This window comes from Coenobita brevimanus, chromosome 6, assembly GCF_032717465.1.
Source record: "Coenobita brevimanus isolate Jiangsu-jjx chromosome 6, ASM3271746v2, whole genome shotgun sequence".
Lineage (NCBI taxonomy): Eukaryota > Metazoa > Arthropoda > Malacostraca > Decapoda > Coenobitidae > Coenobita > Coenobita brevimanus.
The window spans coordinates 40,682,600-40,695,654 of record NC_136959.1 but is presented as its reverse complement, the minus strand read 5'-3'; the positions used below and the strand labels follow the sequence as shown (position 1 = coordinate 40,695,654).

At 41.6% G+C, this 13,055-nt stretch overlaps 1 protein-coding gene across 1 annotated transcript in view; it reads right to left on the bottom strand.

The window, feature by feature from the left end:
- LOC145399677 (uncharacterized) overlaps positions 1 to 13,055 on the bottom strand; it is a 148,493-nt gene that overhangs the window by 96,082 nt on the left and 39,356 nt on the right. The window contains exons 2-3 of the mRNA XM_080272223.1: positions 4,756 to 4,955; positions 1,930 to 2,127 (exon numbers count right to left, since the gene is read on the bottom strand). Of these exons, the coding sequence (XP_080128349.1) occupies positions 1,930 to 2,127; positions 4,756 to 4,916 (359 nt within the window). The 5' untranslated portion in view covers positions 4,917 to 4,955. The remainder of the gene's footprint in view (positions 1 to 1,929; positions 2,128 to 4,755; positions 4,956 to 13,055) is intronic.

Below are 13,055 nucleotides of genomic sequence, written 5' to 3'. Positions count from 1 at the left end.
ACGAACGGGAACTGCAAGGTTTGGTGAATGAGTTTCGAAGTGTGTAAGAAATGGAATTTAAAGATGAATATAGGGAAGAGTAAAGTTGCGGTTGTCATGAGGAATGAAGTCACTGAATGCATAGTAAGGCTGGATGATAATCGTTTTCGTTTTCGTTTTTAAAGGCTCCAACATGCTTGCATGTGTCGGCCTTGGTCACCTAATGGCGGCTCTCCACGCTGCACGATCCATTGCAGCCTCCCTGTTCAGTCCCTTAACCCTAAGGTCACACTTAATGACCTCGTCCCATGTCTTTCTCGGTCTACCCCTCATAAGGAAATGGAAAATGTGAGTGCACTTGGGTACTTGGATAGGATGATGAGTAAGGATGGAAGTTTGGAGGATGAAGTTCTTGAAACGATACAACAGGGAGGGAAGGTTGCTGGTTCCTTGAAAGCAGTGATAAAAAACAGGGAAGTGAGCATGGAAGTGAAAAAGCTACTACATGAGAGTATTGTGATACCAACTCTAATGTATGGAAGTGAAGCTTGGACCTTGTTAGAAGGACGCAAGTCAAAACTAAGAGCGGTGGAAATGAGTTATCTGAGAGAAGAATGTGAAGTTACATGGAGAGACAGACTGACAAATGAGGAAGTGATGGAGCATTGTGGTATGGATGTGGATGTGATAGAAAGTGTTAGGAGAAATACACTAAAGTGGTTTGGCCATGTAGATAGGATGGAGAGTGAGAGACTAACAAGGAGAATGTATGTGAGTGAGGTGGAGGAGGGGAAGAGGGAAGAGGAGGCCAAGGATGAGATGGAGTGCTGAGGCTTATGAGAGAGGGGTGTGTGGGCTGGGGTGACGGCAGTGAAATGGTGGGGGACAGGGTGATATGGAGGCGATTTGTTTGTGGCAACCCCTAACGGGATTAAGGTGTCTGGCAAGACAGACAGATAGGCCTATTCTTCCACAGTTATTACCCAGTTGAGCTATTTTTCCCACTTAAACTTATTTCACTTGTGGAGCTTTTCCAGGGACATATTTCCCCACACAGACCAATTTGCCCTATACAGGCTTCCCAATTGCACAATGGGCCTATTTCCCCAAAAGATGGACTTACTTATTTCCCCCATGGCCCTATTTTCCCCATTATTCCTCCATGGACCTACTTCCCCACTTGGAGGGGTTTTACCTGTTCCCCAACAAACCTGTTTTCTCCATGCAATGACCTACGTATTCCTCTGACAGATCATACAACCCCACCATTCCCTCACTCTATACAATGTTGTCATAATCTACCTCATCTGTCAATGTTACCCCACTCTAGCTCACCATATTCTGCTCTACATCATCAATTTTGCCCACTCTATCCCAACCAGGCATTGAAGGGGGACCTACAGGTGGTGACACTGTGCACCCTTGACGAAGCTGCTATGGCATCCAAAAGGGAGCCAAGCCTTTCTGTCTTTCTCTACACCTTGCCTTGGGAAAGACCCTGGTTGGGTGCCACATCCCTACATAACGGATGTACTGTACTGTATCTGCAGGATGGTATCTGTGGTAGATGGGTCTACTCAGCGAGACAGACTAGGGTTACACAACAACAAAAACAAAGACAGCCTTTTTTTCCTTTCATGAAATGACTTACTTATATCCTGCATGTACCTATTTCCCCTCCACCCAGTGAGTGTTTCAGTAGGGGCAAGATGACTCAGCAGGTTTCCACACAAAAAGGCACACAACTTTGAAGTTATTTGAGAATTATGTTCTACCTATTTCAAAGGACATTTCATCCTTGGGATCAAGTTGATATTGATCAGGATAAACCTGCATGGTGAAACGTAGCTTAGCACTTGTAATACAGGATTTTTTGTAAAGGTGCCTTGGAAGTGGCAACCTATCTTGAGAGAGAGAGAGAGAGAGAGAGAGAGAGAGAATCAGACTCACCTCTTCCCACAGACTTCACAGCAGTGAGTGTAACGTTCTTCATTTGGACGGTGAACCTTCTTGTGATGTACTAATTCCCCTCTGCTTTTGAATTTTTTGCCACACTCTTCACAGGCAAATGGCCGATTGTTTGTATGGACAAGCATGTGTCGCGTCCATAAGTAGTGGGAAGGATAATGCTTGTGGCACTGTGGACATCTGATGAAGAAGGAGAGTAGTGATATAATACCACTGGAGATACTGTCAGTGTTCTGCTCTGTCTGAAATATGTACAGTGAGCCCTTATGTATCGCACAATTTGGGTTTGTGGATTTACCTTTTGCAGAAAAGCCTCAAATTTCCAAGAACTTATGTCTCATGATCAAGAATCCATCTTTCACATCAATATATGGGATACCAGCGGGGAAGGCGATAATCAGCTGTTGTCTGCCATGTTGTTTGCACAGTTCCCGCCAGCTGTGAGACTGTGTATGGTGCTCTGGTAATGATTGCAGCCATTTTTGCCTTTCCCTTTGTTCAGCTATTGTTCTCGTGTGGTCTACCTGTACTGTATAATGGCTTCATCTTCATTCACTGGAGGACTAGGAAATAGTGGTGACAGTGAAATACTTGGAAGTTCAAAGGATGGAAGCAAGCAGAGAAAAGAACGTTGTGAGTAACAAGACGGTGTGAAGAAGAAAAAGTATTCAGTAGAGGATAAAATGAAGATTTTTCTGACTGGTGACACATTTACTTAAGGGGCAGTGGGCTATATTTTGGGTAAGTAAAAAAAATTACTGACTAATTTTCATGAAAATTTAATACTGGTACAGCATAAATAAGATACCTACTTACGTGTTTAGAAAGTCTGAAGTTGATATATGAAAAAGAAAGATGGGACAAAAAATATTATTTGAAAAAATCGTTTGAAATTTTTACCTAAACTTAAAATGCCAAAGTTCAGAAGTATTCAACAATATGATGATTTTTATGCTACCAGTACTAATCTGTTCATATACAAATAACATTTTTTATTTCCTTCATTAAAATATCAATATTTTTGTTTTAAAACATGTCTTAAGTAAACAATTTCCTAAATCCTCAATATTATTCTTAAATATGCTCAAAATAAATATTTATATATATTAACTTCAAACTTTCTACACACATCAGTAGGTATCTTATATGTGTTGTATTAAATTTTCATGAAAACTGGTCAGTAAGTTTTTACTTACCCAAAATATAGCCCACTGCCCCTTAATGTTTCTTAACATTTTTATCATATTCATATGGTAGTCAGTTATTCTGGTATCCCGTTTTATGAGAATTATATTTCAAAAGTGAGAAAACTAGTGACTTTGGGAGGAGCTCTAGAACCAATTAGATTTTTCACCACTGAATGAATACTTTTTGGTTCGTGAAATTCAGGTTTCGTGCCAACATCATGGTACCAATTAGACATGAAATTTAAGGGCTCACTGTATACTCTTACTATCCAAGTCCTTTATGATGGTAGATTTCTCAGCATACTCAAACTTGTTAAGTACTGAGGGGTTTCCCTTCAGTTGGGAACATCACCTGCCATTTGTCAAAAGAGATGTAATGACACAATCCACTTATGATACAAGTTATTTTCTTACTGTATGATTTGCTAATATCTCTTTTATCTTGATACTGTATTATGATTCCACTCCTTGGAGTGATGAATATATGCAAATTCTGTAGGTACTATATTCTGTTCAAGTTTTGGCATTATAATTAACACTGTAACTGAATATAAGTACTGCAGTAAAACATGGGAGTTATACCAAACACAAATGTAAGGACACAGTAGCAATACTGAAGATTAGGTCTGCATGCAGAGCAAGACTACATCTGAGCAGTTAAAATACGAATGCATGTTTTTTTTGTTGAATCATCAGCAATAAACTTTAGCTATAGAGACAATAAATAAAAAATACTGCCTAACGTCAAATACTGTACTATGCAGTTACTTAGAGACTTACCTCAGCTTCATAATTAACCTGAAAAGTGAAGCATTGTGGAATAAACTTACCTCACCCCAAATGGAAAGCAAAAAATCTAAATTTCTTCTATTGATCACAGAAAATGTGATGAAGTATACTGTATATACAGATATATTTTTGACTGGTATGCCCTAGAGTTTAGCCACTACAGTTTCCTAAATTGAAGTATTTTTCTCAAAGATGAAAAAATAAGCACACCATGTGCTGTAGTATGTTATTTAATCGAAGACCAGCCATACAGGCATGAGACGGAAAATGGCACTGTGATAGGGAAAATGAGTCTACAAATACATAGGTCAATATCTGCCACACTTAGCAACAATAGAACAGCACAGAAAATTTAAATTTCATCAGTCTACTGAGGTACACTGATGTCAGAGCAACATCCTCTACTGAGGTATGCAGCAATTCACAGATTAACTGATTAAACTGATATTATGGGTTCTCCTAAAACAGACAGGCTTCTAAAAGGGGCTTGAATAAGAAGTTAAAAAAACTCTCCTTCCCTTGCACTAGCAATGACATGTCAAACCCAGTGCCTAAAGTTAATAGTGCTATTACATGTGGGGGTTGGGAGGAGGACTGTCTCATGTAATATTTTCTCTGATTTGTGTCCTCTGTGAGATCAATGACCTACACTCCTAATCTTTTCACCCAACATAAATAATATAAATGAGGGACAAAGGATGTTCCTATGATGATGATGAAATTAACAGTAACATAGACTTCTGGGTCTCATTCATTACTCCTGTGACTGACTTAAAGTATCAACAGTTAATTTACGGAATGATGTTTGTGATTATATACCTTACAAACATACCCTTGCAAAGCATCCTGATGTCGCTTGCGTAAATGATTGGTGAGGGAGGCTGGTCGAACGAAGCTGCGCGGGCACTGAGGGCATAGGTAACGTGGGTTGGACTCCTGGTGAACTTCTAGAGCATGAGCTGGCAGTAGAGTAGGTTGAGAGAATCCCACCATGCAGACTGCACATCGTACAGCGCTCTTTGCAACATATCCCTTTAAATGGAAATAGAAAGGAAAAGTAGGAATTTCACTATCCTCTCTCTTTTTTGGAAGCTACTAAGCATGTGGCTTTGCTCACATAAGACAATATACTGGTCATGAATACTCTGATGAGAAGAATCGTCCCAGATTCAGAGAGCTGAGGAATGACAGCATTATTATTTTACCACTATCTACGACCACACGAAACATGAATAACTCCTCTTAAATTACCGATAACTCACTCCCTCCTCAAAAAAATGCATCATGTGGCCAGCTTCTCATACCTTCAACTATGAAGTCCTGTGTTTCTCCAAAGACTGCTGTATTGCATTTCTGTGTGAACTAATTTTTTCATGTTTATTAAACATTTTCTGTGTGTCCCATTCCACTAAATGACTTCAGCTCTTGGTTTATGGGTCTAAAGGATTTTGTGCCAGTAAGGCAGCTCTCTCACTCTCTCTCTCTCTCTCTCTCTCTCTCTCTTTGCAATTCCAACATTTATCTTATTTTCTGCATAACAGGTAAGTGGAAAGTGAAGGGTGGTGAGAATGAAGGAAATGGGCAGGCCACAGCTGTATACGCAGCCTGCGGCCACATACACAACTGACGTGAGCACAGGAGTGACGATAATTCTACAGTAAAACATTTCTTTCATATCTTTAGTTCACCTATAAATGTTCAAGAGTGTTTCTTTATTTTATTTTTCAATATTTTTATAAGTAAAATAACAAATGATATTTAACAGTACGAACTTCCCAATGTACTGTACAACACTGCAAGGATGTCTATAATTTTAGAGCTGGTTCATTAAGCAGAAAACTGTACCAGAACTACACATTCAGTGGATGAAGAGTATGCCTTTTTCCACTAGTTACTTGTCTCACCTTCACAAAAACTTTCATGGCCTTGGGTCCCTGGGCCTCAATATCAAAATCGGCGGAATTTCCTACACTATATTCTGTCATCAGTCTTATAATGTTCACATTTTTAAAGTCTACTGCATATGTCCAGCTTCTGTTTCAAGGTGAGCACTATGAATATCCCCCTCTTTTACTGCCCCAGTTCTCACTACTGTACAGCATTGATTTCCTAACACATGCTACCTAAAAAGATCCCGTCGCATGGAGGGAGGGCTCTACCAGAGTTAGGAAAGGCAACAGCTCTCTCAACATCCTCGAACGACTCCTTACCCTAGCCACAGAGCTAACTCCAGCCCCACCTCAAGCACATAACATTTTCCCCAAATAACAAAACTCCCTCCACACTTCAGAAACTCTCCAGCAAGATCAATCCTTTAAAACCTCTCAGTTTCTACATGCTCTCTCAGACACACAAAAAATGCAAAATACAGAGCAGCCATTTTATATGACATATCATTATGTAATAAACTGCTAAAACAATAATTAAAAATTTATACCCTATCTCGGTACAACGTTAAAAAAATCAACCGTGATTTCACATCAATGGTATATGCGATGGCCGTCTCCGAGAATCTCGTGTAGATGCAGTGACGCACCCAAGCCAAAATGACTGCATAGTGTTTACACTGGTTGTGATCGTTGCCTTTCATTTTATTTTGTACTGTCCTTCCTCATACTTCGACGAAGGTATGTTCCACCAAAACCGTGTGAAGTATGAAGTTAATTGTTTATGTGGAAAATTAAAAGTGTTCTGGAGGGAGCTAGGTTACCTACCGAACCTTCTTAAAAAAAAATCCTCGAACACAAGAAATACCTAACAAAATTAACTGAAGAATATATTTAGGTTACATTACATTGTAATTAGGGTCAAACTGGGTGATAATAACAGGTAAAAATAAAAAATGTACATATGAGTACACAATTTATTGAATAATTGACAAAAAAAGAAAATCAAATGCAGGGGTTAAGGTGAGGATGTTCTTGTAGGGCATGTGAAGTTCTGTGCAGGGTGGATGGGGGATACTGACTAGGTGTGTGCATGGGTATGTCTGCATGTGTGTGTGTGTGTGTGTGTGTGTGTGTGTGTGTGTGTGTGTGTAGAGTTGTATTTACCTAGTTGTGATAAACAGGAAATGAGCTACGCACGTGGGGTCCCGTCTCTTTTTCTCAATAAGTCAGATTTTGCTTTGAATTTGTTTAAGTTTTTAGACTGGACGATCTCTTTGTCTAGGCTATTCCACAGGTCTATGCATCTATAGGAAAAGCTATATTTCTTGATATCCTTCAAACAACTTGCCTTTCTCAGTTTCATTCCATGTCCTCTTGTTACTCTCCCATTCCATACAAATAGATCAATTTTATAAATTTTATCTAGTCCCATCATGGCCCTGAACACTGCAATCATGTTGCCCCTTTCTCTCCTTTCTTTTAATGCAGGCAGGTCCAGCTTTTCCAGCCTCTCTCCATAAGACAGATCTGCCAGGCTGGGGACCATTTTGGTTGTGGTTCTTTGTATACTTTCGATCTTATTTATGTCTTTCTTCTTGTGTGGGGACCACACTACTGCCGCATATTCCAACCTAGGGCAGATCATGGCCACTATAAATTTTTTCATTATTTCCTCATCCATGTAATGGAATGCCACTCGTATGTTAGTCAAGAGATTGTATATCTCTCTATCTTGTTAATGTGTTTTTCCGGTGACCAACTATCCTGGACCAGCACTCCCACATCTTTCTCTTCTCTCACTTTTTTATTGTTCATTACCCATCATATAATTCAGCGATGGCCTCTTGATACTCTTAACCATTTCCAATATCTTACATTTTTTTGCATTAAATTTCATTTCCCACATCTGGCTCCAATCTAGGATCCTAGTCAGGTCTTCCTGCAGCATTTTACAGTCTTCCTTGACTTCTACTCTCCTCAAGATCTGTATCATCAGCAAACAAACTTGAGTAACTGTTCACTCTCAATCGGTAGAGAGTTGGCCTGCAGTCCTGATGGACCCGGGTTCAAATCCCGCTGAGGCAGGGAACAGTTTAAGGATTTGAATTTCATAAAATCAGACTTTACTGATCTACCAGAAGACCCGCCAACATGTCGTAAAAATACCCCTGCTAATACCAATACACCAGTCCTGTATGAGACAGCCCTAGCATGTATTCAGTATGGATGGTGGGTGTTAGCACCGAAGTGGTGACATGTAGAGGTGTGTGGTGCATAGGAGGACTACTGGGCCTTGAAAGCAGGCTGTGAAGCCTATGCCCAGAGTCGGTCACATAAAAAAAAAAAAAAAAAAACTCCATCTACCATATCATTTACGTAAATCGGGAACATTACTGGCACTAACACCAAGCCCTGTGGGAGTCCACTTGTTACTTCCCTCCATCCGGACATCTTGTCCTTTATTACTGTCCTCATTTGTCTGTCTCTCAAGAAGTCACACATTCAATCCAGGACGTTTTCCCTCAGTCCTCCTATGTGTTCCAATTTCCACATTAGTTGCTTGTGGGGTACCTTGTCAAAGGCTTTCTCCAGATCTAGATACACACAATCCACCCAGCTGTCTCTCTCCTGTAACACGTCAATCACTCTTGAGTAAAAGCTCAACAAGTTGGAAACACATGACCTTCCACTTCTGAATCCAAACTGGCTCTCAGCCAATATCTTTGTCTCCTCCAGATATTTTATCCATCTGTCTTTCAGGATTCTCTCACACAATTTTGCAACTACACCGGTCAGGGACACTGGTTTATAATTCAGGGGTTCTTCCTTGTTTCCTCCCTTATAAATTGGTACCACACTGGCCCTCTTCCATTCCCGAGGCACTTTCCCTTCTTCCAGAGAACACACAAGTAAATCACGAATCTTATCTGCCAGTTGTTCTCTGCATTCTTTCAGTACCCAGGCAGAGATTTCATCCGGTCCTGGGGCTTTCGTTATATCTTGAGTTTCCAGTAATTTATACACTTCCTGCACTTCCACTTTTATGTCTTTTATCATTACATTTCTAGTCACACCCTCCCCCTCCACAAAGACCCTTTCGTTTTCATTTTTAAAGGCTCCAACATGCTTGCATGTGTCGGCCTTGGTCACCTAATGGCGGCTCTCCACTCTGCACGATCCATTGCAGCCTCCCTGTTCAGTCCCTTAACCCTGAGGTCACACTTAATGACCTCGTCCCATGTCTTTCTCAGTCTACCCCTCATAACCCCACCCCCAATATTAACACTTCTCACCTTCCTCACCCAATTATCATCCCCCATCCTCTCCACATGTCCAAACCATCTCAATCTACCTCTCCTCATCACAACACCAATACACTCCAGTCCCATCCTACCTTTCAACTCTTCCATCGTAAACTCAGCCCCTCCAGGCCTTGGACGCAGGGACGCCCTGCAAATCCACCTAATCATTGTCATTTCTGTACGTCTGAGCTGGCGAATATCTTCCTCCTTCACTGCCCAGGTCTCACTACCATACAGCATTACACTCCAAACACATGCTGCATACAAAGACCCCTTAGCATGTAGGGAGAGTCCTCTCAATGTCAGGAGAGGCAAGAGCTCCCTGAACTTCTTCCAACCACTTCTCAACCTAGCCACAGAGCTAGCTCTAGCCCCACCTCCAGCACACAACATGTCTCCCAAATAACAAAACTCTTCCACACACTCAAGAGATTCACCAGCAAGTTCAATCCTTTCACGGCTGACAATCTCCACCTGCTCACCCCGACACCGTACACATAAAATCAGCATTATCTCGCAGTCTACCTCTGATACCACTACATCTCTTATGCACCCATTTATCACACTCACTGCACTAGATGGAATTACCTCCCACGCCCTTGTGGCAAACTGCATATGGCCACTCTCCCTCGTCTTTGACAGTACCGCCACCAACCCTAGATATCATCACTTTTGTTTTATCTGCATTTACCCTTAAACCCTTGTGCCCCATACCATCTCTCCACTTCCTAAACCTTTCCTCCGCCTCCCTTTTGTTCTCTGCAATCAACACCAACTCATCAGCATACAACAACTCCCACAGGAGTCCGTTTCTGAAGTCACGTGAAAGGGCTTCCAGTACCATGATAAACAACATGGGACTCAAGACTGACCCCTGATGCACACCAACATTCACGGAAAACTCATCACTCAAATCTCCATTCACTCTTACCTGGGTGTGAGCACCCACATACATATCCATAAGCACCCTAACCAGCCACTCCTCCAAGCCAAGCTTTCTCATTGCCCACTTCACTACCTCTCTAGGGACTCTGTCAAAGGCCTTTTCCAAATCAACAAAAACAAAATAACATCCCTTCTCCTACCAATATATTTTTCCTGAAGCTGTCAAACACTGAATATAGCATCAGTGGTCCCCCTACCTAGCACAAACCCAAACTTCATCTCATCATTATTCACTCTTTCTCTAATCATACCTTCTAAAACTCTCTCCATTACCTTCATTATCTGATCTAAAAGCTTTATACCTCTATAATTTCCATCACCCTTCCCTTTATACACATTTACAATTACACTCTTCAGCCAATCATCTGGGACAACACACTCATAAATAATCCTATTAATCGGGTCAGTGACTAAACTCACCCCTATATCGCCTGAGGCCTTCAACATTTCGGCAGTCAACCCAGATACACTTGCTGCCTTCCCCACCCTCATCCTGCCTATTGCCTCACTCACAGTACCAGTATCAATCAAAGGCCAAGGGCCAGACACTGGATCTGCTGGCTCCAAACGTTCCCTGTCCCAGTCAAACTCCTCATTCAACAACCGGTTATAATGCTCTCTCCATGCATCTTTAATATCCTCACTGTTCACCACTACCCTTCCTTCATCATTCCTCACACACTGCTCACCGATAATATCCCGATTATCCCTCTTCACTTGACCTGCCACCCTAAATATATTTTTCCTTTCCCCATGATTTAGGTTATCAAGTAATAGTCTCTGTGACTCAGACTTTGCCCTGTATACCTCTCTTCTAACCCTATGCTTGGCAGCCAAATATTCCTCTTTGCTACCACCCTTCTTCCATTCCCGGAGAAGCCTTCGTTTCTCCTTAACTGCAGCTTCTACACCCTCATCCCACCACCAAGTTACTTTATGTCTTGGTGGTCCTCTTGTCCAACCGCATGTTACATCAGTAACTCTCAAGAAATTGTTCTTGAGGGCTCTGTACTGTTCAATAACGCCTCTGTCTACAGCTCCCTGTTCAGCCACCACTTTCCTCAACTCGCTATAGAAGGCATCCCTTACTACTTGGTTTTTCAGCTCCCATATTTTCCTCCTAGGTACATAAGTCATCTTTTTCATCACTTGTTCTTTAAGCACCATATCATAAATCAATAGTTCGTGCTGCTGCACACACTCCTCACTTCCTATAACTTTAACATCCCTCACTAACCTCCTATCAGCCCTCCTAACCAGAAAATAATCTATCTGACTGCTATTTCCCTCAGACTCATACGTAACTAACCTACTGTCTCTTTTCCTAAAATATGCGTTGCACACAATCATGTCCGTTGCCTTCCCAAACTCGAGTATCCTTTCCCCTTCTGCATTCCTTATACCATACGCACATCCCCCATGCACTCCTTCATAACCCTGTGCTGCTTCACCTACATGACCATTTAAGTCCCCTTCCAAAATCACTATCTCATCATCCCACATACCACCCACTACACGTATTAAATCATCCCAAAATCTATCTTTCTCTGCTTCATCCAATCCTGCCTGTGGAGCATATGCCGATATAATCGTAGCTATCTTTCTATCCAACAGAATTTTCACTACCAATATCGTATCGCTTAATCTCAAAACATTCATAACATATTCCACTCATTTCTCCACAACCATCACACCAACACCTCCATATCCGTCTGTCCCCCACTGCCAAAACAACTTATAGCAACAGTCCTTCCCAACAATCTTTCTGGCTGATCCACCCCTGTACCGAACTTCCTGCAAACATGCCACATCCACTCACCTCCTACTGAATGCCTCAAAGACTTCCCCCGCTCTTCCCCTCAAACTTCCCACATTCCATGAACCCACCCTCATCCCTATGGATGATTTACTGTCCTCAGGCTTGCTTTGAGACTTATTCTGATTTGTCATCTTCAGTATTAACCCCTTAACCGCGGGGCGTCACTTTCGTGACGCTTGGGAGCAAGGGATCATACCGCGGGGCATCGCTTTTGTGATTCTGTGTTATTTTGAATTCACCCGGGCTTCCAAGTACTGCCAATGTCCAACACTAGTCAGCACTCCTAATCTCATCTGTACTCCCATCCATTGTTGACAATTTAGCCATTTCTCCCCATTCTTGACTCCCCTCCCTACCCCCCCCTCCATTACCCTATCCTCTCGCCTGCCCGGCCGTGCTACGCTAAGTAAATCTTCCCTGGAATTTTTCACTGATTTCATCCATTGAAATAAGCCCAATGACCTATTCTTATACCAAATAATATATACAAGAAAGAAATAAGGTAAGTGAGAGTGCCATACACCTGGAATTGGCTAATTATCACCTGACAACACCTCACGTGCACTCGTTCGCTAATTTTCGCTGTTTTTTTCCCCTTGAAATATGCCGTATAATCTATTTTCGTAATAAATATACATGTAAGGAGGGAAGGGAGAAGCCTAAGTGATATTTACATTCACCTGGAACTATCTAACTTATAATGTATTGTCTAGATTTCCTGCCAATCATATCAGTGCTAGACAAAGCTGTTTCAAGATCTAACATTGGTAGCTCTGAATATATATCTCCTAAGTAGGCCTCTAATCTATTTTTGTAATAAATATACATGTAAGGAGGGAAGGGAGAAGCCTAAGTGATATTTACATTCACCTGGAACTACCAAATTTATAATGTATTGTCTAGATTTCCTGCCAATCATATCAGTGCTAGACTTAGCTGTTTCAAGAACCAATATTGGTAACTCTGAATAACCCCTAAGCAGGCCTCCACGCTGGCCCTCCGTTATCAGTTTACTCTCATCTTCCGAAGCGAGGGTACGTATGTTTCTTCTTGCTGACTTCAAGGCCTTTTTCACCCCCATGCAAATGGCCCTGTGACCTTTACCCCCTACTAAACCTCGTGTGGAAAGAGGTAAAGGGCTGACAATTGATAAAAGAGTGACTACGATCTTTCTATT